This window comes from Leptodactylus fuscus, chromosome 5, assembly GCF_031893055.1.
Source record: "Leptodactylus fuscus isolate aLepFus1 chromosome 5, aLepFus1.hap2, whole genome shotgun sequence".
In the NCBI taxonomy this organism is placed as follows: Eukaryota; Metazoa; Chordata; class Amphibia; order Anura; family Leptodactylidae; genus Leptodactylus; species Leptodactylus fuscus.
The window spans coordinates 216,339,794-216,367,716 of record NC_134269.1 but is presented as its reverse complement, the minus strand read 5'-3'; the positions used below and the strand labels follow the sequence as shown (position 1 = coordinate 216,367,716).

Sequence of the window (27,923 nt, the reverse complement as noted above, 5' to 3'; positions counted from 1 at the left end):
GCAGAGAGGATGATATAATGCTGCACGTCAGCTGGATAATGCACCGCTCTGGGCAGGCTCCAGCCCGTGCATTGTCCTATTTCATGGATCATGTATTTTCCGGATACTTTTAAGTGACTCTCTGCTTCTTTCTAAATCTCTGGCTGCAACTCAATTTCAGCTCTTGCTTCATCCTCTGCAGTGCTAGTGCTGTACAAGGCCACTTTGCAGATTGCTGCATTACTCACATCTCCCAAGCTATTAGTTACAGCTACACCTAGCCCTATGTCCCAGGCCTGGGTAATGGACTTTATGATGAAGCTGCCTTGGTGATCAGCTGGAACCATAACTGCTGCAAAGTCAGATGAAGACTAGGCTCGGGGAGAGGGGAGGATGCTTGGGAATGAAGAGGAGGGAGTGGACGCAATGGGCTGGGTAAGGAATCCAAGACACCTGTATGATGTTACCTGCTAAATAATATAGGACGATGAGAGCTTAGGTATAGGAAACCAGAGAAGTAGCAGAGCTTATTGGAATACAAGCCCGGAGGTGTGCAGTTCAGTTCTGGGATCACTAAGCCTTGGAAAAGACATAGAGATATTGAGGTTAACCCTTGTAAAACATACCGGACATAAGGAATATGGAAATACAGAAAACTAAAGCCTAACACAAGACGAGACTCCTCTACCCAACCGCAACCTCAAGGCAAGTGCAAGATACATGTAAGGAAGGCAAGATTTTAATGTGCAGAGAACTAGGAGGACAGAGTTAACCCACTGCTCGGAGTACAGTTGTCGGACCAGAGCTGGGAATAGTGAAAAAAAGATGGTGCATATCCCGGACGATGCAGACTTTAACTCATTCCGGGAGCAATGTGAGAGTCCTGACGGCTGGCAGTGCCAATACAACAAGGGGGGAGTGACGGTATGGAGCCAGGAGCAAGACAGCAGCAGGGCGGTAAAGAAACTCAAGGTAAAGTAAAAGCCCCTCATCCTAAGTTTATTACTTATGTGGTGCAACGTTGTAGTATTGCGGTCTGTGTTCTTGGAACTCCTCCTGCTACAGTGTTTATCTGCATTGTAAATGGGACCCTGGGTTAAAGGGATAGGATATAATATAATTTATAATATACACGCACGCAGAGGATCTGAAAGCAAATGTAGCAGAGCTGGTTAGTAAGAAACCGATAATGCATCGAGTCGTAATATACTAACTGGAAACCAATCACTAAATATAAAACCAATCCGATATACCTATAGACATCCTACAGAGTGCAGCGCCGTGGATAAAGCTGAAAACGCGTTATGACATCAGAGAAAGTTGTTCTGAATGACAAGCTCAGCTCTTCTAGATTTTTGCAACTCCGACCCTCATCGATGAGTTGGTGTAAGCAGAATATTTCCTGGTGTGAGTAATGCCGGGACTACATGGCGACATTGTCAGTGTCTGTTGTAAAAGGATCAAGTGCAAGAGCTGCGGCCAAAGTATCCACGTAGTCCTAGTCTACAAATTCCCTATGGCTGCTCTTCCTGGCACCGTGAATATAGTGCAAGTTATTTTTGGCTCTTACTGTAACTTAAGCTTTGCTTGGCCCTTTCCTTTCTTTTAACAATTCACCAAATTGCCCCCATTCCCATTGCTCCCTGCCTATATGGCTTAATCGAACCCCTAAGACTTGATGTACGGATACCTGCACTGGGGAAACCAGCAATGCAGCCAATGCACCTGTCTATATTCCCCAATGTCACTGGTATATACTGTTATCTGACATCTGGATGAGGTTTATTAAATCGTCCACTTGCAAAACTTTGCAATTTTTGCAATCGTTTCTGCAACATCAAAAATGCAGCATGTTTGCTTTCTGTCCCCTCCCCCAGATGTAGGGTAAGCTCGGAGCAGATGTTCTGCAGCGGTAAATACCAGCTGATATTGACTGTTTTTTTGCTGCAGCTTCTGGCTGCGATTCCCAGGCGACTGTCCCGGATCTTAACATTTGCATTGCTAGTTGTGCAGTTTGTGCTGCAGGTTTTAGATCCTGCAGAGATTTATTAATATAGGTATATAGTGCACCGGTCTTAATATTGTTGGACTGGCGGGTAATAGGCAGAATTATTAGGATGCTCCAACCTCTTAGTCCTGGCACCCTGCTGGAGTGGATATCTGGGATATATAATAAATTTGGCGGACTGAGACATCTTACCCACTATCAGGGGGGAATTGGCAATTTATACCAATGGGGGTATCCGGTGATCTCCTGGTGCCTTCCTTTGGGCTGATTGGCGTCAGCACTGAGGTCCGGGACATGGTGTGAGCCGATGTACTGATGCTATGTCGACACGTAACCACTATGGCCTGTGATTTCCATAGGACGACTCCGTCTCCGGCCTTGTAAAGCAGCGGACCCTGCCTAACTGTGCTATGGAATGGGGGCCACTTATAGGGCTCCGAATCTGCCCCTGTCCACTGTACTACTGGTGAACCGTTCACCTCCGGCATCTTCTGCCAACTTACTGCAACTATCTCACGTGTCCCCGGCCTAAACGTTGTTGCTTTAGATGTTCCTTGCCAAATTCCATGACTGTCCTACTTGCAGATTTTGCAGCGAAGACCATTCAAAATCTTATGAGTTCGGGCAGCTTGAGGTCAGCGACACACAGGGCAGACCTGGAAAATTGTCGTCAACTAACCCCATTGTGCAATGTACAGTATCGGTATAGTCTTAGATATTTGGTGTAGGAAATGTCTCCAACTAGTGCAGGGCCCCTTACTAAATCGGGGACATTCCTGTGACCAGAGCTGAAATCTGTGTTGCTCAAAAAGTGGCAAAGAACGAAGGCCATAAAGGCCCCATAAAATATACCGCTATTCTAAATCACACCAGGTATATAGGAGTACTATGGTCTACTTTCTAGGGCGGGGGGCCCCAGAATTATTGTATCTGCTGGGTCCATGTAACCTCTGAACAACTCGGCTTGGTTCTCTCCATCACAGACGTGAATTGAGCCTTGGTCCCACGGGTGCACTACCAGGATCGCCCGTCCCCTTTGTGATTGCTGGGGGTCCTGTGGATAGCTATTGCATGTTTTCCAATGGGATAGGCCCTTAAGGTATGTTTGCACAGTCACCGTCTGGAATTTGAAGCAAAAATTTTCTGCTGGACCAAATTCCTCTGCAGAATTTACAAGTTCTGCACCTGATGGACGGTATTTTTCCACCCTGCCGTCACTTCAATAGGAATTATAAAATGGAATAAGCTTGATGCCGGACCCTGGGCCCCAAAGTATACCTTATCTCATATAATATACCACTTATGTAAATGAAACCATTCCAGATGTTGCATTGGGGGCCCAGGATCTATAAGTTATGCCCCTGGTCCCCACCAGATCCAGGGGAGCTTTTTTAACCTAATGAGTGACCCCATGCCCATGACTCCATTAATGCAGCACCTATAAGGTCTGACCGGTCCCGGACTAAGCTGATGTCGCTGTATACGAGTCTGGCTCTTCGTTGCCTGCACTTACATTACTAACCCCCGTTTCTACTTTAGTAATAAACTTATTTTTTTGGAATTTTGCAGTCAGGCATTGAAATGACTTTCATCTACAACTCTGACACTTGAAACGTTCGGCTTTCGGGTTATTTCTGCGAGATCAAACACTCAGGTGTCACTTCACTGGCGGTAAACAGTATGGCGGCGGCTTAGTCAATGCTAGTACTACAAGTCTATCGGGCAGAAAATCATGAGGCTGCTTATAAACGGCTTCAGCTTTGACAAATCTGGGGCATCCTGGGCCTGGGATATGCAGATGCTGATTCCCATCATATCCACCCTGCAGACGGGGCTTGTTTCATGTCTTCTAGATGTGATGTATGAGCGCTCCTCCTCCCTCAATCCAAGAGCTTCTCTATTACCGTAGAGCACACGGTATCTTTCCAAGGCGACGTATCTACATGGCTCCGGGCAAGGAATGAAGTGCGGGTTATAAATCTTACCTAGGAAATGATTCAATTTGCAGCGCGGTTTGCTCGGCATCTTCAGCAGTGAATACGATACGATACAAGGCAATTTTATATAAGATGCCTTATTTAATAGTTGTCAGGTCACCGGGGTTTCTAGAAGTGTAGAAGATTTCCTTTAAGAAGAATAGAAGGTATCAAGAATATCAATGTATCATTTTTTTTTTTTATTAAAAGGATCCTATCATTAAAACTCATTTAACACGTAGGAATTGCCTTAAGAAAGGCTATTCGTCTCCTACCTTTAGATGTCTTCTCCAGCCCGCCGTTCGGTATATAATCCGGTTTTCGTCAGTATGCAAATGAGTTCCCTCGCAGCACTGGGGGTGGGCCCCAGTGCTCAAACAGCACTGGGGGCGTCCCCAATGCTGCGAGAGAACTCTCCAGCGACGCCTCCATCTTCTTCAGGAACGGATCTTCTTCCAGCGGTGGCTTGAAACTTCTAGGCCTCGGGCAGACGACTGCGCATGCCTGCCGGCCACAAGATAATGGCCACTTGCAATACTGTCAATACAAAGTCAGCTTTGTTTGAAGCCACCGCCAGAAGAAGATCCATTCCTGAAGAAGATGGAGTTCTCTGGCAGCACTGGGGACACCCCCAGTGCTGTTTGAGCACTGGGGCCCGCCCCCAGTGCTGCGAGAGAACTCATTTGCATACCGACGAAAACCGTATTATATATCGCACGGCGGCGCAGAGGAGACCTCTAGAGGTAGGAGAAGAATAGCCTTTCTTAAGGCTATTCCTACGTGTTGAGTTTTAATGATAGGATCCCTTTAATATTCAATATTCGGAATTGTCAGGGCAGCGACACTAGAAAGCTATCCTGAGGGAGAATCAACGGTGAGATGAGATTTTGGACAATTATCTCGGGGGGGGGGATAAAAATCCAAAAATTTGGGGCCACACGGTGGCTCAGTGGTTAGCACTGCAGCCTTGCAGCGCTGGAGTCCTCCTGTTCAAATCCTGCCAAGGGCATAAAACCATCTGCAAGGAGTTTGTATGTTCTCCCCATGTTTGCATGGATTTCCATCCCATATCCCAAAGACATACTGATAGGGGAAAAAAAAAAATCCAAAAAGTTCTGTGAAAAAGCTAGAAGCACAAGTAGAGACTAAAGTAAGTTTGTAATCATTTTGCCCCCTGTGGTCACCTCGTGGGCGCCGCATCACGTGAGACCTATCAGTCTATAATATTGCAGATTAGGGTTATTTTCCCCCACACAGTCATTTCATGTCTCTGTAAAATTACCGTCTGCCGCAGAAGCCGTCGGGGCTGTCCGTACGTCACTCGTAATGATACGGTGTGGAGAACGGTTATTACGTGCACGTGTATTAACCCCTTCCTGCCACATCAGTTTTGCTTTTTCGTGTTTTACTCCCTGCGTTCCAAAACCCATTTCAATCCTCCATTCAGAGAACGTACAAGGGGCTTATTTTTTGTGGGATACATTGCACTTCGCCAACTTCTGCGATACCAAATGGATTTGTTTTGTCTTGTTTTCCTGGACAAAAGTCAAAAACTTTGAAAGCTGCCACGTTCCAAGGGAATGTTCACAATTTGCATTCCGCGTGTGAACGTTCCGCGCGGCCAGCCGATGCGGTGCAGCGCCATTCCGCCCCGGATTAAGCCCAAATGAATGGGCCTAGTCGGGAGCGATTCTCGCGCCGTGGCGAGATAAGTCACCTCGCTTCTTCCATTAGCAGTTCTCCAAGATGGCGGGAACAATCTTCCTGCCACGTTCCTTCAAAGACGGCCTAAAAGTACTTTGCTGCATTCTTTCCACCCCCATGCATGCCTAAAATATTTGCACAGCACTGTGTATAGATATAATGATGCAGTACATTATTGTGTAACACCCCGGGGTGTAATATTAATCTATAATCTCATGTATACATTGATGATCTTGTCCGCTCGGAGTGTTTTACAAGCAGCAGTCATCTGATTATATACATGGAGACGGCTCCATCTACTCTTCTCCTCTTAATATTTAACAATGGCGCGGCGGTGTCTCGTTGCTGGTCAGGGTTCTCATCTGTCCGGGTCGGCTACCGGAGACAACTGATGAAATGATCCGTGGCTTTTCCAATGACGTCATTGATCCGGGAGCCTCCTCAGACTGACCATGGAAGGATTCCTCAAGATTAGGTGACGAATATTAAGGATGTTGTCTACAGAGCTCAAGAAGGTTTGTGTGTCTTATTGCAGGAATTGCATCACATGGGAGAACAATAGTAGGGAAGACCTCAGTGCAACCCCTTCCTCCCCATTATTGTGCTGCCTCAGGGATTTAACGCCAAAAGCCCCCCTGAGCAGTCCTAACCTTCACAAATCTTCTCTAATGACGTTTGGAAGATTTATTAAGATAACTGCATGGCTATCTTTGTTACCGCCAGGTCTCTGCCGTGCTAGAACACCTGTAAAAGCCATAAAGGTACGGCGGATGTTAGGAAGGGGTTATGGGAGTTATCCAGATTGCAGATACTAAATACCCGGGCGCAGGTTATTGCACCGCAGCACAATGCGAATTCTCTGGATCTGCAGAAAAACTCCTTCCCTGAAAACATGAGATCACTCCAATGCAAATAACCCAACTAAGGAGCAAGCGCTCGTGTTCCCAGGACTGTCCCGGTAATTGTTGTAACCTCATAGGGCCCGACACGTCCATACTGATTCAATGCAGCTTCCTTACCTTGGCTGGGACACTAGCAGCCTTCATTGGCGCGCACGGTGTCCTGTTTTATAACAAGTTGTCAGAATCTGAAGTATTAAGAAGGGGCGCTATGTCTCATTAAGGAGACTCCACCATGACAGGGACTTATTAGAATTCTGGGTAAAGAATATGCAAATAAAACTTCCTTGGAGGAAAAGAGAAACTGGCTCTAGCGTCACCTTATGGAAGACTGCTCCATAAAGATCAATGCCAGGGGAACTTGCTCTAGTGCCACCTTTTGGAAGACTGCTCCATGACAAGCAATGCCTGGTTTGCATGAAACCTAATGGCATAATCTGGGACTATAGCCAAATCAGAATAATTCCTCCCAAAGGCAGAAGGTCCCATTGCCTCTCCACAGTGTGGGGTACTGGTTGGCTGTGTGAGAGACTTGAGTCAGACGTGGTTGGTTGCAATGCTGTATGTAGTACCGTGAGCGTACAGGAGGTGCAGATTGGAGGTACCAGAGGCCCACCTTGGAATATGCCTGTTCCTCGTGGGCGGGTCCGAGCCTTGACAAAATTCTGAATACATCGCTGTTTTAAGTTGGCCCTGCTTTTTCAGGCAATGTTTTTGTGCAGAGTTAAGGCACACATTCAATCTGCAAATTTTTGGTCCAACTTTTTAGTGCTTTTTGTAACTTTCCTGTCCTAGAGTGCGCCAACAGAGCACCGTGCCTCTTCTTCTTCCAAGTTTACTCCCTATTTTTCCAACATGTCAATTTTTCTGTTCATTTTGGTGCACGTTGTTCGTAAATATGTCGCAAATGCAACACAATGGCGTAAAGGTCGGAAAGTGTTGGACTTCTATTGATACATTTGCACGTGTCTTCCAGTAATCCGTCGATTAATCTCATAACAACTCGGAGCGCCCGGACATTGAGCGCCCTGATTCCATTCCATTTCTAGCAAGATCAGATGGTCACTCGGACAGGAGATGCTTAATAATATAACTTCTAGGATTATTAATAACCTCTATTATCCTGTATACCTAGACCTCATATACATAGAGTAAGGCTATATCCTCCAGAAGACAATGACAATAGTCATCGGTATCTGAGATCTGTTGCCCTGAGAGAATAGAGGCTTAAACAGGGGACCTGGTGTCTGTGTCCGTAACCCGGAGCAGTTTGAGGATATTACACTGTCTAATACTTCTGGAGAGGGAGGACGACAAGATAAATCCTAAATGGGAATGTTTGCAAAGTTTTCCTTGCACTGGTACTTATCACTATATTAGTTCTTGTTGTGCGTCCTCAGGGTTTGCATTTTAGTTAGTAGTGGTCGGCCCAGGTCCTGAGCCAGACCATTCTACTCCAGGTAAAGGACCACAAGGGTTAAAGGGGTTATACATTATAGTGTGTGTAAATGGGGCATTATACAGTGTGGGGGCCAGGAAAGGGAACACTATGCCACTAAGTCAAAAGTTTGCTATGGGGCCCGGTCTTTCCTAGGTACACCCGCGTCTGCAATTATAGCTTAGGGTTACTTGCATTATTTGCTGCATTAGTTGTGCAACAAGTGTTGCAACTAAAATCCCGGGATGACGGGGGCGCTCTCGCACCCTCTTGTATTATGGGAACTCCTTTGGGCTGCTTAGATGAATATTCCAGAACAGAAGAAAACCTTCCTCCCCGGGGGCTAAATCTGTCTCTGTATCCAAGTTCTGCACTCGCCGGCCAAATATCTGCAGCCCTGGCAGAAAACTCGCCTCTTCTAATTAAAAACAAGTTTAGTCGTATTTTTTTTTTTTTTTCCCCGTCTATGAATAGAAGAGCGGATGTTCGTGTGCAGTCAGCAAAAGAGCGACCGTACTGAAGTGTGAATGAAAGACCATCTCCATGTTGTATTAGATTCACCTTCAAAGCCCATTTAACATGTTGTAGATTCGTTCCATTAATCTTGTGCTGATCCTGCGTTACGGCCTGTATAGTATCGTAGTGCGGAGCTGTATTCACACTTCTGCCCGCTGCACGGCGCCACTGTCTACATTCCTATTGGATAGCGTTGGGCGAACCTCATGGGATTTGCAAATCTTCATTGCTCTTCTTATACACTGGGGTCTCTTTGGAACAGTCCTAATCCCATTTACCAGGCTCCATCCATTTTGGGTTCCCATCTTCTTCAGGGGTTGTCCCACCTTCTAAATGACATCAGCGACCCCTGGGTCTGCAGTGTGGGGCAGGCCAACGTCTTGGCACTGTATCCTGACCATGTGCACGTTCCGGGTATTGCCAATGCATGCCCGTGTGCAAAACAGCCATAGGCCAATGCTCTCAAACGTGACCACCAAAAGAATAAAGTGGGCCCATGTAGCTTTGTTGCCCGCTTCTTGGCCATACAACACACTCACTGCCACACCATGAAAATCCAGACTAAACATGAATACGTGGATCGGCAGAACGTGCGTGCTTACTACCCAGGGCAATGTTCCCCAACACGTGGCTTGTGAGCGACCTAACCAACCTGGGTACACATGGGCTTGACTTGCCCTTTCCTGGCTTCAGAATACAACCCCCCAATCCTAGAGGCGTGATGGTATTTGGATACTCAATGCTAATAAATTTTCCCTTGTTTTTTGATCCATAAATTTGCCCCCACCCCAGTGGTCCCCTCTCTTATAGGTCTCTGTCCCAGGCTATAGGGAACAGTTCAAGGGTGGACCAAAAGTGGTGTGCGCCCTACCACTGGAAAGCCATTTTCAGTGAAAATTTTGGCTTTTGTCCATTGAAAATTGCTCGATTGGATATCCGTCCACCCCATTCCAGCTACGGATACCCTCAATGCAAGGGTCAATGCTACACCACTGGTAGTCCGCACTAGAGTACATCCAAAAATACTACGGTTCTCACGGTTGGTTTCTTATACGTTGGTCATGTATAACCCCTTCTAATTTGCACGTACTACTGGCCGACGCGAGCCGATCCATCATGGGGTTAATGGTTTCTAGTGAACACCTCGTCTATATCTCCGAAGCTCCAGTTTGCTTTCTCTTGGCTGTGAATAGTCGCTCAGGATTCTGCCAGCGGGTTGAAAGGACTCGTCTTCTGTTCTTATTAATAATGGATGAAAGATAATGAGATGACAAGACTCGGTTCCCCCCATTGATGTAACAACAAAGGGGTTTTTTCTCAAGGAGATGGAAAATTGTGGTCAAGTAGTTTATTTATATTCGGCTCTGGTTAGAATAAGGTGGTACTAAAGTTATCATGGCTATGCTGTATCTGTCATGGAGTCCAGGTCAATACGGTTACCCTATATTTATTGAGAATTCTGCATGAAGTTCCAAGACATCCATACTCCATTCTATAAGGGGTTCACCATGCATTGCAACTCCATTCCTAAGGGCCCATGCACATGACCACCCTCGAATTCAGGGTGCAATCTGGGTTTTCCCAGATAACACATTGACCCATTAATTTGTATGGGCCCATGCACATGACCGTGATTTGCATGGTTCCATGCGTGGACCGACAGCCCATGCCCCAAAACTCGGGACAGATCCTATTCCTGTTCAGTTTTGCAGCGGAGGTGGCCCCAATGAATGTGGATGTGGATGCATGACCGATGCTGGGGTGGCACGCAGATTACGAGAAGGAAGGGATTCACTACAATGAGGACTACAAGGAGTCCCAGACTCTTGACTGGGGGTGGACCAGAAAATTCGGCCGATGTACCGATCAGATTTTCCAGCCCAGATTTCCTTGTGTGCATGGTGTCCGAGGATAGACAATAGTCACATGAATGAGACCTAAAGAGTGAACTGCACAAATTATTGACATCTACTATCTTGGTACAAAGAGTACGCCATGAATAGGTTAACCGAGTTAGGAAGTTTTTCTTATATAGTGACAAGAACATCTCAGACATAGTGTAAATGAGTGACATATGGGGGACCGACCAACACAGGCCTAAGGAGAAATCTCTGACCTCTTACATGACCGCTCAGGACAGAGACGCGGACATGAATAACTATTGATAATAGATCATCAATATCAGATTGGTGGGGGTCCAACACCCAGGACCCCCAATGATCAGCTGATACATAGAGAACGGAGCAGGAAGCAAATCGCCCAGGTTCTCTATGTTGTGACCAGACCAAGTACTGCAGATCATGTCTCAGTTACTTGAAGGAGCGCTAAGCTGCAGTACCTTGGTTGGACCACTACACCGAGAACAGCGCTGTCTGCTTCCTGTACCATTCATCATGTATTCACTGAAATCAGCTGATCCATGGGGGTGTCCAGTGTCGGGTCACAACTGATCTAATACTGATATCTATTTTTAGCCTGGAGAACGGATTTGTCTTTGGACTCGTATTTGGGCTGTCATTCATTCGAATTTGCCCCACTGGTTTATCAGAATGATTCTTGACTTCCGTCTGTGATCCCTTTTATGGATGACTTATATCTTTGTAAGAGAGAACGCTACAAGGTTAACAATTTTTTAAAATATTGGCCCTGGCGACTCTTCCGCCCATAACCAGGTCTTGTACAAGGTCTCTCTCTCGGCTTGAAAGGGGAAGAAATCTCGATAAAACGGCAATTCCATATAGGTTACTTTGTCAAGGTGATGGAACGTCTCACAGGTTCGTTACAGTAAAAAGAAATTTGGAGAGAAAGGTAATTTTCAGAGAAAACGTGGCCACAGAAAGTAGTAGAGAAGACTGGCTCAGGGCCCAAAAAAACATGAGACCCAATGTCTGGAAACCGGCCTTCGAATTTGCCAAAACGATGAAGTCTCTTTATCACCATCGAGCTGACGACAAGGCCAGTAAATATGGAGGTGCTCAAAATATTTCTTAGAGAGTATTTGTGGCTTCACGAAACACTTGACCTGTCCGAAATTTGGTCAATGGGGGTTTAGGTGCCCGAGATTCTCTCCGTTTGCTAAAGTGAAGGGACTGAAGAGCTTGATCGAGCACTGGCCCCTCCACCAGTGGTCGCCCCCGGAGTAAACCAAGTAACTGGTGCAAGGACCACCAAGTAGGTGCCACGTTTATTAAGAGCCGTTTGCTAGTCAATGGATTTCCCGTCAGTCTGAACGATCCATGGGGATCTCATCCTACATTGGTGGAAACTTCTGACGTGTCTCTACGACATGACTTCATGACCTGGCCATTATCCTCGAGATAGAAGGCTGAAGTGTCTCCCTACGTGGAGCCTTGACGTAACTCTGCAGGATGTACAGATATGTCCTTGCAGAGTTCACCACCCACAACAGGTTGTCTGCAAGCGGATCAACTAATCCTACTGCTCTCACATTTGCTTTGCTGTCCCGTTGCTGTCTATGTTTGGTTTCAGCAGATCATTTTCCAGCACCTCTCTCTGCTGAGAACCTCATCGTGATCCTGTATTGTAGAGAGATGCAACCGAAGCCCCAAACAAGCCAGCGAGCCAGCTGAATAATTTAGATGGAGTATCTGGCCCGTACAGCTGGCAGCCATGACTAGCCTGTTCCTTCCAGATATCTTTGTTGGGTCTTTCCTTCCCTGAAAGCTCCTTAGATTTTGTTGGATTACACAAAGTTACAATATTATTTGGCCGAAACAGACTCGGAACAGAATCCTATCTTTTGTCTAAGAAGTTCTTGGACAATTGTTCTTTGTTCTTTGTCCAAGAAGATGGGAAAGTGGAGATGCCAAAAATATCTATATGAAGAGCAAAAAGTGACGTCCCCTTCTCTGTTACAGATATCTTCTATAGTTTTAGTTCGCTATTAAAAAATACTATTAAAATGGATTTTTCCATTGTGGGTCACTTTTATGCAAAAATTGTAGAACATGCCAGCATGTATGGTAACTAGTGTTCACGTCCAACCACAAGTGATGTCCTCATCTCCACCCAACCGTGTCTCAGTAGAGATGGACAACCTTGGACCAGCACAAGATTATTCTATAGGCCAAGTCTTCCACTAAGCCGAGGAATAAACGGAGGGCTCAATAGATTATCGTATGGTGGGAGAGTCCAGCCAAGCAGCTGAGGTCTTGCTTACTCCATCGAGAAAGAGAATGAATTTCTTCTTTCATCATGCCTTATACTTCCTAAAATACTGGAAGTTACAGGATAGACTAGCACATAGCACCAAGATGAATTCAACTGTGATTTGAACAGATCTTAAAGGGTGTCTGGACAGTATTTAGGGGTGCCGTCTGGGGGCTGTATTGCTATAGGAAGTCCATTGTGGGATCTGTTTGTGTAAGGGGTCCTGTCTTAGGATCTGTAGAAGGCTAGGAAGTCGATCTGGGGTCTGGATTGGTGTAGGGATTCCGGTCTGGGGTCTGGATTGGTGTAGGGAATCCGGCTTTGGGCCTGGATTGGTGTAGGGTTGCTGGTCTGGGGTCTGGATTGGTGTAGAGAATCTGGTCTGGATTAGTGTAGGGAATCCGGTCTGGATTGGTGTAGGGAATCCGGTCTGGGGTCTGGATTGGTGTAGGGAATCTGGTCTGGATTAGTGTAGGGAATCTGGTCTGGATTGGTGTAGGGAATCCGGTCTGGGGTCTGGATTGGTGTAGGGAATCCGGTCTGGGGTCTGGATTGGTGTAGGGAATCTGGTCTGGGGTCTGGATTGGTGTAGGGAATCTGGTCTGGATTGGTGTAGGGAATCCAGTCTGGATTGGTGTAGGGAATCCGGTCTGGGGTCTGGATTGGTGTAGGGAATCTGGTCTGGGGTCTGGATTAGTGTAGGGAATCCGGTCTGGATTGGTGTAGGGAATCCAGTCTGGGGTCTGGATTGGTGTAGGGAATCTGGTCTGGATTGGTGTAGGGAATCCGGTCTGGATTGGTGTAGGGAATCCGGCTTGGGGCCTGGATTGGTGTAGGGTTGCTGGTCTGGGGTCTGGATTGGTGTAGGGAATCTGGTCTGGATTAGTGTAGGGAATCCGGTCTGGATTGGTGTAGGGAATCCGGTCTGGGGTCTGGATTGGTGTAGGGAATCTGGTCTGGATTAGTGTAGGGAATCTGGTCTGGATTGGTGTAGGGAATCCAGTCTGGATTGGTGTAGGGAATCCGGTCTGGGGTCTGGATTGGTGTAGGGAATCTGGTCTGGGGTCTGGATTGGTGTAGGGAATCTGGTCTGGATTGGTGTAGGGAATCTGGTCTGGATTGGTGTAGGGAATCCAGTCTGGATTGGTGTAGGGAATCCGGTCTGGGGTCTGGATTGGTGTAGGGAATCTGGTCTGGGGTCTGGATTAGTGTAGGGAATCCGGTCTGGATTGGTGTAGGGAATCCAGTCTGGGGTCTGGATTGGTGTAGGGAATCTGGTCTGGATTGGTGTAGGGAATCCGGTCTGGATTGGTGTAGGGAATCCGGTCTGGGGTCTGGATTGGTGTAGGGAATCTGGTCTGGGGTCTGGATTGGTGTAGGGAATCTGGTCTGGATTAGTGCAGGGAATCCGGTCTGGATTGGTGTAGGGAATCCAGTCTGGGGTCTGGATTGGTGTAGGGAATCTGGTCTGGATTGGTGTAGGGAATCCAGTCTGGATTGGTGTAGGGAATCCGGTCTGGGGTCTGGATTGGTGTAGGGAATCCGGTCTGGGGTCTGGATTGGTGTAGGGAATCTGGTCTGGGGTCTGGATTGGTGTAGGGAATCTGGTCTGGATTAGTGTAGGGAATCCGGTCTGGATTGGTGTAGGGAATCCAGTCTGGGGTCTGGATTGGTGTAGGGAATCTGGTCTGGATTGGTGTAGGGAATCCAGTCTGGGGTTTGGATTGGTGTAGGGAATCTGGTCTGGATTAGTGTAGGGAATCTGGTCTGGATTAGTGTAGGGAATCCGGTCTGGATTGGTGTAGGGAATCCGGTCTGGATTGGTGTAGGGAATCCGGTCTGGGGTCTGGATTGGTGTAGGGAATCTGGTCTGGGGTCTGGATTGGTGTAGGGAATCTGGTCTGGATTAGTGTAGGGAATCCGGTCTGGATTGGTGTAGGGAATCCAGTCTGGGGTCTGGATTGGTGTAGGGAATCTGGTCTGGATTGGTGTAGGGAATCCAGTCTGGGGTCTGGATTGGTGTAGGGAATCTGGTCTGGATTGGTGTAGGGAATCCAGTCTGGGGTCTGGATTGGTGTAGGGAATCTGGTCTGGATTAGTGTAGGGAATCTGGTCTGGATTAGTGTAGGGAATCCGGTCTGGATTGGTGTAGGGAATCCGGTCTGGATTGGTGTAGGGAATCCGGTCTGGGGTCTGGATTGGTGTAGGGAATCTGGTCTGGGGTCTGGATTGGTGTAGGGAATCTGGTCTGGATTAGTGTAGGGAATCCGGTCTGGATTGGTGTAGGGAATCCAGTCTGGGGTCTGGATTGGTGTAGGGAATCTGGTCTGGATTGGTGTAGGGAATCCAGTCTGGGGTCTGGATTGGTGTAGGGAATCTGATCTGGATTGGTGTAAGGGGTCCTGTGTCTGTATTGGTATTGGGGTCCCATATGTATTGCTGCAGAGATCTCACCTGGGGTCTGTATTTGTTATGGATTTATCTATCAAGCAGCAAACAATTGGGCATGTTCATAATCCAACATGTCAGTCCTTCTATCCTCCAGTATCTGCTTTTGGGAGTCAGGCCGTACACCCTTATATACAATAGATCCTCATCTGATAATGGCTACATCATGACTAAGCATTGCAGATTGGTTAGTCCCAATATTTGCCCCCCTTTATTACTGCCTGTCCTAAATACCCCTCCCCTTGTTGCCTCCTCCATGCACTGTTCTTTTTCGGGGGGTTGTGTGTGTTCTGTAAATTGCTACAAATTTGAGGTTCGGAATCTTCCACTCTGACACTTCTAGGTATCGCGCCCATATTGTGGCTGTAGGAACAATTCCTATTTTTGGAATTCTATGTTTCGACACTTATTAAAAGCCTTCCATTGATCCCATTTGTGCCATAATTATTTTCCTTTTGCCTTTTGATGTAGTTGACATTAGACCGTTCCCCCCACCCCAGGGCCAGTCCTGAGCCTCGGGGCCGGTGTAATGTATTCTGCGAGTGCTCCGCAGGCCCCTGATATTCCAGCCGTTTCCTCCTCTGCTCACCCACTGAGATTAATAAAAGTGAGAAATAATCAAAACAAAGCGGGCGCAGGCAAAATAAAGGGCAGCTCTCTAATTACCCAACATCAGAGCCGGGGGCGCATTAAATATTCAGGGCACCCTAATGACGGCCACTGACATTCCATTCATTGCGCAAAGCAGTCACTTCCTGCTCCGAGGGACACGGAGACAAAGTGGAGGAGGTCTTCATGAATTATTTACGCCATCTCTGAAGATTTGATATCCCGGGACCAGTTTGGGTTACTAGGTAATGGTTTCTGGTTACCTCCGAGCTCAGCTCTTGCTGCGATGACTACTTCATGAAAAGCAACCAATGACCGGAGTATAACCCTGCGAGATCTGACGATTCAGCGCATATTCGTTTTATATCAACGCTCTACGGTAGTTCATATTGGAAATTTCCCATCTGTTACATTTACAAGTAGAGATGAATAGGCCGGGCTTCGTAATATGCGTCGGCCATAGAAACCTAGTGGGGAACCAAAGGGGTTTTTATAGATGGTCTACACCCTTCAAAATCGGAGTGCGATAGCCATAGGGAGCTTTTGGCTATTTGCCTTCTGGTCCTCAGCTGTGTCATGTGACCAGTCATGAGACCACCTAATACAACACAGCCAAAGTTATGCCGACGTGAAACAACATGGAGTTTCTTCCTGTGCCCCGGGTCACCACTTGGACCCAATCACAGTCTCAGCAGTGACCCCGGGGACACGAAGTTGCCACTAGGGTTGAGCCGATGTTGAGATTTCAGGATCGATTTTTAAAATCCTATTTGCGATCATTTTCCAGCTGATCCCGATCATGAAATTTGCTCGATCGCCGATTGGGATCCGATCTTTCCCGATCGCTCAACCCTAAACTTTATGTTTATGGAGTGGGGTTAAGACTATCTTGAGATTTCAGGATTGTTTTTAAAATCGGATTTTCAATCGTTTTCCAGCCGATCCCGATCGTGAAATTTGCTCAATCCATCACCAATCGGGATCTGATCTTTCCCGATCCCTCAACCCTAAATTTATGTTTACGGAGTAAGGTTGAACCGATCTTGAGATTTCAGGATCGATTTTAAAATCCTATTTGCGATCATTTTCCAGCCGATCCCGATCATGAAATTTGCACGATCGCCGATCGGGATCCGATCTTTCCCGATCCCGATCGCTCAACCCTAGTCACAAAAGACCACCAGACACCGCGAGGAGGCCCAAAAAGGTAACAGAAGGGGAGTATGGATGTGCCGTTTGGCCATCGATAATATAGATAGGAACGCGTACCCTAGTCCTTCTCCTTGAAGACTTGGCGTTCTACCATGTAAACCTACAGTATGTTCTAACAATGTCTTTTCTGTTTTTGTATTCCATTTTGCAGATGCGAATTATTTGCAAAGATGTCCCTGCCGAGGTCCTCTATGATGTGCTCCATGACACCAGCTACCGCAAAAAGTGGGATACGAACATGATCGACACCTACGACATTGGCAAACTCACGGTCAATGCTGATGTGGGGTACTACTCATGTAAGAACCTTCTTGTGTCTGTCTAATGGAACGATGACCTGATTTTGTGATACTCTGTCTGGAGATGTGTAGACTAGTCTGTGGTTGTCATACAAGTTGCAGCCTGTTAAGGGTTTTGCTACTATGTTGCAATTTTGTATTGAAGTTGTATCATTAACAAAATTCACGTTGAAGGGGTTGGGCCCTTAAGGACACTTATCCCCTATCCTGCAAATGGGGGTACGTGTCCAATAACAGTCACCTCAGTGATCAGGAGACCTCCTTGTGAATGGAGCACCAGTGCACCTGACCAGTACTGGTCACGCGAGTCCATTCCCAAGGAAGTTTTAGGAAAACTTTCGATCTCCCCGTCCTGCAGATCACTGGGGGACCTGGTGATCAAACCCTTATCCCCTATCCATAGGACAAGGAAAAAGTGTCCATAATAGGACAACCCATTGAAGTCAAGATAATCTGAAATCTCATTGGTTGGAAGGGAAGTGTAAAATAGTCACTTTCTATCACACTATGTTGATTCTGTTTTCTCCTTTATCACAGGGAAATGTCCAAGTCCTCTGAAGAACAGAGATTTTGTGACCCTGAGGTCCTGGCTGCCCCTCGGCAATGACTACATGATAATCAATTACTCGGTGAAGCATCCGGTACGTCTCCAATTATTAGTCCATCTTTTTTGTATTCAACTTGTTCAAGTTTGCAAAAAGTCCTAAAATTTTTTTGTAGGGTCAAAACAATCATCGTTGCCTGCTGAAGAGGAGGCCAAGTGATCAAAAACTGTAAGCAGGAATAGGATCTTGGGATGGGAATAATTGTTCCTTGTCCCGATCCTTAGGCCTGACGTTCCTGTTCCGGTGTACACAGCTCAGCTCTGCAATTTCTGTAGCTCCCAATTTCCTCTATAGAAATCACAAAGACACAGCAGGCCCTTTAACTTAAGCAATTCTTATTTTGTTCCCAAGTCGCTCAGACTTCACAAAATGAAACTTGTTGAAGATTGGGTTCCCCCAGTCCCTTCGTATGCCCCGGGGGAACCGAAGACCTCGTATGCCCCGGGGGAACCGAAGACCTCGTATGCCCCGGGGGAACCGAAGACCTCGTATGCCCCGGGGGAACCGAAGACCTCGTATGCCCCGGGGGAACCGAAGACCTCGTATGCCCCGGGGGAACCGAAGACCTCGTATGCCCCGGGGGAACCGAAGACCTCGTATGCCCCGGGGGAACCGAAGGCCTCGTATGCCCCGGGGGAACCGAAGGCCTCGTATGCCCCGGGGGAACCGAAGGCCTCGTATGCCCCGGGGGAACCGAAGGCCTCGTATGCCCCGGGAGAACCGAAGACCTCGTATGCCCCGGGGGAAGCGAACAATTAACATGCATTTGAATTAGGAGTTGTACATTGTTAAAACATGGTATTTTCACCATTCCTCTAAATGCTCCTAGAACAACCTAAACGTGTTTTAAAATTGATTTTTGGAAGTAGTGTCCCTTTTAAGGCCAGGCCCCACATCGCCCCTTTAAGGGCAGCTTATTAAGGCGACCACCTCAACGCTGGGAATTTTCTTACTACTTTCTTTTTCTTTACAATTTCCGTTCCATTGCAGAAACATCCTCCTCGAAAAGACTTCGTCCGGGCGGTTTCCTTGCAGACTGGATATCTTATTAAAGCCAATGGAGACAACAGCTGTATACTGTATTACCTTACCCAAGTCGACCCGAAAGGTAACATGACCGGCCGCTGGGATTTCTTGTTTAGTATTCCCTACTAGTTCTTGGAAAGAATCAAAACACCTTGTGAAATCTTGCATTGTATTGCTGCAACATTGTGGCTCGGTAGATCACTTAGAACTGGTGTTGCTCCTTTGTAACCCTGGAAATCTATAAACCCTTAGACACGTCTGCAATTATTTTCCATTGCGAGTAATCAAAGTAGAATCTTGTGTATCCTTTATTTCAAGGCTGCAGCTTTTTAGCATCCACTTCTCTTACTTGGCCACTAGGTGGCGCTGTTGGTTTTCAAATTGGTGTCGCAAATCCACAAGTTCAACTTCAAGCATATGGAACTATGTATTCATATCAAAATGGCCGACCCTCCTCTGAATATTACGTTTGTGGGGTTAACATTTTTTGTGTTTTTAATGCAGGATCGTTACCAAAATGGGTGGTGAATAAAGTTTCTCAATTTGTGGCCCCAAAGGTAAGACACTAGGAGCAATCGATGGGATCTTCTATATTAACCCTATAAAATAGTAATATATGTACATTAGCGCTATTAACCATTTAAAGCCTGGCCTATTCATCATGGAACCAGAATTGAAATTTGGCATGCCTAACATTTTTGCACAGCACTGTATAGTAGCCGTCCAGCATTTTTACACTCCTATAATCTATCTGATTCCGTATAGGCAATGAAGAAAATTTACAAGGCCGGTATCAAGTATCCCGAATGGAAGAGAAAGCACGAGCCGCATTTCAAGCCTTGGGTTTACCCGGAGCAGAACACGTTACCGATTGTCAATCTGGAAGACTTGTCCATCCAGCGGGCGGACGAGCTGGAAAACATAGACGAGAGCGGGGTGTCCGAAGAGAGGACGCACATCAGCGACGATGAAGACGGCCTCACCAAGGATTCTTAGGCACTTTTACTATTCATTCACACCCTAGCTAAGGCCGGCTTCACACAGCGCGTTTCATCCGTGAGATGTGGACCGTATGTCGGCCATGTTTCCTAAATCTGGACGTCCATGATGCCACCGGCAGGACTTCTGGGCCGTACTTTGATCGTGGTTGTAGTATGGAACGGGAGTCCTGCGGGGCTAGATGGCGCTCAGAGTCTGGGAAATCCGGCCAACATATGGCGAACGCGCCATTACGCCCGTGTAAAGCCGGCCTATACGCTAGGAAGATTTTCTAATTCTTGTGTTTAGCTACCAAATATAGTCCGGTCTTTACAATTAACCCTCGATGACCCTCGGGCCCGCGCTAAACTTTTCACTAACTTTTTACAGTCCGCACATGGCGAAAAGATTCCACTGAATACAAGTACTCATAGACCGAGTAATGGAAACCCATACCAACTTTTTTAATGTTTTTTATTTTATTTTTCGCTAAAATCCAGATTTCGGCCTTAAAGGGATCCTGTCACCAGGGGTGAGCACCAGAACAGACCAGAACAGGGGTTCAGCGCATGTGTGATAGTATGAGTCACGGTACAACCGCGAGAATATAGGCCCAGGTGAGACTTGTGCATGGCCCGGTCACTCTTGCATAGCCAGGGCTAGGTAACCAATCAGAACGCAGATGGTGGGAGCAGTCTGGAACAGTGGACACGCCCCCGAGGTGCCCCAGATCGCTCATTTGCATAATTGGCTTTCTAAAGTTCTCTGCAATGGAGGCCCAGATTGACCCCAACCCATGTAATAGTGTGATATTTGTATGTGCTCATCCTTGGTGACCGAATTTCTTTAAAGGGGTTGTCCTGTTATGGGAACATCCCCTATATAAGGACAACCCCTTTAAGGAATGCTTTGTTGACCCCCATAGGATATGTCATAAATGTCTGATGGATACATGTCCCCGGTCTGTGACCTCCCCACCTATCTCCAGAACGAAGGTTCCCCTACTCCATCTGGCCAGTGACATGGCTACCACATCCGGGAATAATGGAGCATTTGACTCCTTAGACTTCTGCCTAGAGCTACTTAAAGGGGATGTCCCATTAAAGACCTTTATCCCCTATCCATAGAATAGGGCCACAGTGACATGTTGCTAGAGGAGTCCCCCATGGATCAGGAGAACTAAAAAAAAAAAAAAAAAAAAAAGTAGGGTGGCGCTGTTGCATTGGTTTTCAATGAAAAGTCTGCACACAGCAGTGTGGTGGGAAATGGTACTGCAAGAGGCTTTTACATTTTACTATAGAAGACCCTCCAGAACAGAAAAAACGCAGGTTTCCTACCGTAAAATGATACTGAGCTGGTCATACCACTAGATTTCACAACTAGATTTTTTTTAATGGATAATATCGGTAGAATTATTAAAATTATAATGGAATATTTATTTTAATAAACTGTATTTTAGCATTTATTAACTGATCCCGATGATCTCTTCTGTACAATGGCGGTGTGATCTGACTTGATATCAAAGTGTGCTTAGATATATTTTCTTGAGCAATAAAAACGTGTGAAACCATCGTTGGCGTCTGTTCTTGTCGCTACAGAGCGGCGGGGAAACGAAATTTCACTCCCCCCATCCGAAAATAAAAAATTATACTGGACAATCCCTTTAAGAAGAGGTCTTGGTCATGGATGTCTCATCTTGGGCAACTTTTTTTTTACTTACAATTTAGCGAATGTCACCTGGAATGTCAATATTATATTATATTTTTTATATTCTATTTTATATTATATTATTATAGTTTATATTTTATATTTTTTATTTTATATTTTGTTATTTTACATATATATATTTTATATTTATTTTATATTTTGTTATATTTATATTATATTATATTTTTTATTATATTTTATATTTATTATATTTTATTTTATATTTTTTATTTTATATATTTTTTATATTTTATATATTATATTTTTATTTTATATTTTGTTATAAAATATGTAAAATTTATTTTTTATATTTTATATATTCTTTTAATTTTTTTTTATATTCTCATATCTCGTAACCCCACATGGATCTTCTGCAATGAGCGTTTTCTCACTATGTTGACCAGTTTTGGCCCCGTCCCGCCGCCGTACGTCATCTTTTAAGGGCTGATAAAAATAGAAAATTGTGCATTAAAATAGACAGGAACTTCACGCCCCCCCCTGCCCGCACCCACTTCCCCAAACATGTATGTGCGCACCTTAAATAACACTATAGGAGTGAAAGACTAAACAGATGCCGCAGGGGATCGGACGTATGACTGCGCCATTTTGCACTTTTTTAAACCCTATAATGCCATTCTAGTCCTTAAATGACGTTACACCTAAAAGTACAACCCCCATCCATGCGTCTATATAAAACATGGGAGGACCTCAAAAGAGCGAAGAGGGGGATCATCTTGGGTCAGAACTTGTCCGTAAACCCAAAGGTTCTGAAGAAGATCCTCGGAGGGAGTGAGGCGCTCACATACAAGCCAACACGGAAGCGCTATCCATCACCTGGAGCAGACCGCAGCTACAGAGGGGGGAACTTTGGGACAGATGGGCGACATCAAGTTTAGCAAAGATTTTCTTCATAAAAATAATGTTTTTAGTTGTCAGCTGAGCAGTGGCGCCCCCTTTAGGTCAACAGATCGCGACATCTACTCTGGTGCTGATACCGGCCCTGGCCCCTGGACATTATTCTGGTATACACGACATAACAAATTGCAAGTCCATTTTTCACGCCAACATCCTCGTACGAACTACAATTTTCACGAACCTATAGACATTAAGGGTCCTGCTTGGTCTGCAAAACGGACCACAATAGAGCATGTCTCCAAAATTTTCCAATTTTAACATAACATGAATGAATCCTGCAACCCAGCTCCATCGTGAGCTCCAGAAGGATCTTGCTATGCCTGCTGCAGTCCAGCAGGAGGCAGGTGTGAGTCACACCAAATATTTGCACATTCACCAGTGCACTGGATTTCATGTATATAGGCCCATAGGGGAATAGGTAAATGCACCCAGGGGGCTCATGGGATCTAGTAGCCCCCAGGATCGGTGCAGGATCGGTAGTCACTGCACTATATACGTAAAGGCAGTATACAGAAAATAGAATACAATAGAATATTTAACAAACCATCTATAGAGGCTTTGGGTGACTGAGGTGACATCTTGCACAGAACGGGTCGATCACTAACTTGTCTCATGGGCTCTGTCTCCTAATACCCTGTGACACGGACGCTGCCCCCGAAATCAGCAGCAGAATCTGCCTTGACGTCATGCACCCGGGGCCATTGCTGAGGCCTGTGATTGGGTGCATTATAATATTGTGCATGACCAATGACACTGCTAAGGACCAATCACAGTCCTCAGAGGTGACCCCAGGCACATGACATCATAAGACCACGAGAGAGCCCCGAGCACTGCAAGGAGGTAAAGAGGCAAATATAAACTGGCCCCACCCAAACCGCAAGAGAGACCCCAGTATATAATAATTTCCCTTCCGGTTCTATCCAATGCAAAATGAATCTGAGCCTGGGCCACCGAATCCAAAACTAAACCAATCTTTGGAGGTCCACCCAACTCTAAAAATGAGATTTCGAATTCCGCTAGGTCCCCCGTCATCAATCGTCTTGGTTCACGGGGCCAAGGGACTGCAGTCTATGGTGGGGGTAAGGTAGCAAAAATGTGAGATCATATACCCGTGGGCCGTAGGCGGACACCGCACATATATCTAGTCTATCATTCCTGTATACTCCGACCTGACTTATATCACACAACCTTCGGAGTTCCCACTATTTTTGTGCACACTTCTTTGCCCAATCCCCCGATACAAGGCTACATGAGATGACCGCGCACAGATCACCGACTGGATCACCAGACAAGGACGCGATTTCATAAATCATAGAGCTGCGTTCTGACTCAACAAAGTAGCTCATTGACTTCCTGCCACTGATTGAGTCCTGACGTTCGGCTTCCGCGCACTGTATGGTCCAGGAAATGGGAAGTTCTGTTTGACCTGAGATAAGTCGGCAGCTGCGAGCCAGGAGCGAGCGTAGTCGCTAACAAACAAGCTGCAACCAATTTCGTTTTCCTTTGTTTAGTTGCAGAGGAATATACAGAATGCAAGGACGACGGACTGTATACAATGACTAGAGTCCGTGTCATGTCAGGGCCAGGGGAGTCCCCTTAGTCTAAGGCCAAATTTCCAGGGATCAGAGGTAGGAACTGGCAGAATGAGTGCAAAGAGAGAGAGCTCATGTATTATATGTTTAACCCAACGAATGGCCGCTGCTGTAGGAAACACCTGTGAATTGTGGGGCTTTTTGTGTAAATTTTTGTACCGTTAATATCTATATTTATGGCTAATATCATATGATAGCGTGTCATATATGTAATGTGGTCGGCGGTTACTGGGACATCGGAAAATACACTGCAAGTAGTTGGGAGGCGAAGGGGCCGATCGAAATCTGCATTTACTTCTGGAACCACAAATGGTGGATTGGTAACAAAATTTTTGGTTTTCTGTGGGACTACCCTACGTTAGCCTCTGACACAACTTGCCATAGGTAACTACTAACCATCATGCATCATGGTCTAGTGTCTGGTCATTCACTGCTACTGTCCCTTTTAGTTTGCAGCACCTTGGCGGGCAGGAAGCCTCCCACACATCGCACAATACTTCATCTGATTTTCGAGGCTTCCCGGGGTAAAAATCTTTGCTTTCCATCTGGTTTTTATGCCCCTCCCACATGCCACAGATTGTAGATAGGGGACTGCAAATGTGATGATTTGCAGATCTTATTAACACCGCACCCTTGTTCGATTTGCGGCTTATCCTTCTATAGTATACAGTATATACTGCAGCCCCAGGATTCACTCAATCTGTCCGTTTTGCAGCCCGGGCTCAGTGGCAGTGGTGAATTGCACCGTGGCACACGGATGTAGAATCGTGGCCCCGCTATATGGACACGGTCAGTGTCCAGTTAGTGTGACCCCATTGCCTCACTCCCCCCCACCTGCATTCCCTAAATAACTTTAGGTTTTGCTTGAGTTTGACTCCTTTCCTGGCTCTGGTAGGGCGCAGAGATTTCGGGGGAGTCATCAGCGGTCTGGTCCTAATGGGTTTTATTGACTTGAATGAGATAACCCGGGAGCCAGACAGAGAACAGACTAAGAGGTCACTCCGTGTTCAGACTCTTTGATGTCTGTGTTATTTCAGTTTGTGCAGGGGATTCCTGACCACAGCCCCTATCTCTGCACTCATGTGGTGGGAGAGTCATCCTCTATTTACCCTAATCTGCTCTCATCGGGGCCCCTCCCCAGGAAAATACAAAGTGCAGGAAGTTCTCAGCAATGACCTACAGGTGAATGGCGGAGCCTTGGAGGAGCTCAACTATTATTTATGTTATTACTTTATTTCCTGCTGCTCATATAGCACCGACATAGTCTGCAGCGCTGCACGCACATAGTCCCAATATCTGATGCACAGACTTGGAAAAGAACGTACAAATCTCACATACACGTATACAGTGGCGGAACTAGGAAGAACGGGGCCCCGTGGAGAGCTATTGACATGGAGCCCCCACCCCCTTGCTGTCCGACCCTGAAGACCTCGAGCGACCCCCCCCCCCCCCCCGCTGCATTCCTGCGCGCTCTATTATGCCCCATAGTGGGCCCAGTACACAGTATTATGTCCCATAGTGGCCCCTGCACACAGTATTATGTCCCATAGTGGCCCCTGCACACAGTATTATGCCCCATAGTGGCCCCTGCACATAGTATAATGCCCCATAGTGGCCCCTGCACACAGTATTATGCCCCATAGTGGCCCCTGCACACAGTATTATCCCCCATAGTGGCCCCTGCACACAGTATTATGCACCATAGTGGCCCCTGCACACAGTATTATGTCCCATAGTGGCCCCTGCACACAGTATTATGCCCCATAGTGGCCCCTGCACACAGTATTATACCCCATAGTGGCCTCTGCACACAGTATTATGCCCCATAGTGGCCCCTGCACACAGTATTATCCCCCATAGTGGCCCCTGCACACAGTATTATACCCCATAGTGGCCTCTGCACACAGTATTATGTCCCATAGTGGCCCCTGCACACAGTATTATCCCCCATAGTGGCCCCTGCACACAGTATTATCCCCCATAGTGGCCCCTGCACACAGTATTATGCCCCATAGTGGCCCCTGCACATAGTATTATGCCCCATAGTGGCCCCTGCACATAGTATTATGTCCCATAGTGACCCCTGCACACAGTATTATGCCCCATAGTGGCCCCTGCACATAGTATTATGCCCCATAGTGGCCCCTGCACATAGTATTATGTCCCATAGTGGCCCCTGCACATAGTATTATGTCCCATAGTGGCCCCTGCACACAGTATTATGTCCCATAGTGGCCCCTGCACACAGTATTATGCCCCATAGTGGCCCCTGCACATAGTATTATGTCCCATAGTGGCCCCTGCACATAGTATTATGTCCCATAGTGGCCCCTGCACATAGTATTATGTCCCATAGTGGCCCCTGCACACAGTATTATTCAATTTTTTGCATATTTGGTTGTTTTAACTTTCCATAGACTATTGCAGTTGAGAACACCCAGGGGCACTGCGAGTGTTGCCTATGCAATGGGAGACCAGTTAAAGGGGTGGTCCAGGATTTAGGATTTTGTTGCCATAAATATATGATCAGTATGGGGGCAGACAAACGTATTATACAGAGCCCTGCGTAGTGTCTGGGCACTACTAACATATTCCCTTTAACTGTACGAAATGTGTAGGGACCATTATCCATCCATTTTTGGGACAATTCCTATATTCCTAGAAGTGAGATCCATTGCTAGTCTTACGCCAGGTTCATCCTCACGTTGCATTTCAGTTGTTTGGGTCTGTCGACGACTGCTACAATAATGGTTACATAAGTAGCCCGGGGAACCTCATTGATTACAAAGGGATCCGTCAGGGTATCCATCATTTTGTAACTGAAACCGGCAGAGGAAAAAATCCTCCGTGCGGAACTTTTTCCTCCAGTATTTTTGCAGTAATGCATTGTTAGGACGCCTACCAATAACAATAACCCTCTGCAGGGCAACTGCAGAGGTTATTGTGACTCGGCCACTTCTGGTAACGGATGGATTCCAAAAATATAATTGGCAGAAGAAGGAAACCGTCTCTCTAGCACCGCCTAGAGGTGACAACCCCGTAACTGTTATGTCCTGGGTAGGTTATTCCTCTGCCAGTTGTATCCGTTGCATCATCCAATCCATTTCTGCACGGTGTGAGTCAAGTGTAAGTGTATGTGCACACACACTATGTGTCAATTGCTTTTAATGCTTCCTCTTTGACATTGGCAAAGTCTCGAAGAGGAACTTAAACAAGACCTTATCAGCACTCAGCAAAGAAGCAAGAAAAAACAGAAACAAAGTCTTGTGCTGAATATCCCAAACTCCACGGAAACTTCACCCCTTGTCACTTTCAATATTGCAATACCATCTGCTCGTTAAAGGTGGTGTGCAGGAACCAGAGCAAACTCCGGGGGTGGGTGTAAGACAAAAAATAAGCCCTATGCACCATTCCCCGGGGCTCTGTGATCGCCCTGGTCCCTGTCCTATATCCATCCCATAAATTGGCATTCTGCTACCAGCCATGTACTGTATATGATGTCATCGTACGGTGGGAATCAGGGGAGTTTTCGGTGCGTTACCACTGACTATAAAGGCACATAAGATTTCCAGAAACAGATTGTTCCTTCTTTATTGTATCTAAGTTTAGAAAATATCCCAAAGCAGCCGGAAAGGAAGTGGGAGGATTAAGAATGGAACATGATAAGATTCCAGAGGCAAAGGTTGTGTATTGAGGGGGCTGATCACTATCCCATATACTGTATGTAACAATTCACCACTTCCACCAGTTCCAGCTCAATAGCCGCCCCTCTGCTGATTCCGGAACAGTTGGAATTTTTTCTCTAGCCCCCACCGTTCCCGAGCAATACGTGCTGTTAGTTT

The 27,923-nt window shown here is 46.4% G+C and overlaps 1 protein-coding gene across 1 annotated transcript; it reads left to right on the top strand.

The window, feature by feature from the left end:
* Window positions 1–652: 652 nt before the first annotated feature.
* Window positions 653–19,887, top strand: LOC142205126 (START domain-containing protein 10-like). The gene is made up of 6 exons (XM_075276486.1): window positions 653–951; window positions 17,111–17,258; window positions 17,796–17,899; window positions 18,854–18,971; window positions 19,394–19,446; window positions 19,655–19,887. The coding sequence occupies exons 1-6, from the start codon at window positions 805–807 to the stop codon at window positions 19,883–19,885; spliced, it is 801 nt and encodes a 266-aa protein (XP_075132587.1). The 5' UTR covers window positions 653–804; the 3' UTR covers window positions 19,886–19,887.
* The last annotated feature ends 8,036 nt before the right edge of the window (window positions 19,888–27,923 follow it).

Coding starts and splice junctions, on each gene's coding strand:
- LOC142205126 (XM_075276486.1), top strand. CDS start 805: ATGGTGCATATCCCGGACGATGCAGACTTTAACTCATTCCGGGAGCAA. Junction 17,259..17,795: donor TGATGTGGGGTACTACTCAT/GTAAGAACCTTC, acceptor CCTTTATCACAG/GGAAATGTCCAAGTCCTCTG. Junction 19,447..19,654: donor CTCAATTTGTGGCCCCAAAG/GTAAGACACTAG, acceptor GATTCCGTATAG/GCAATGAAGAAAATTTACAA.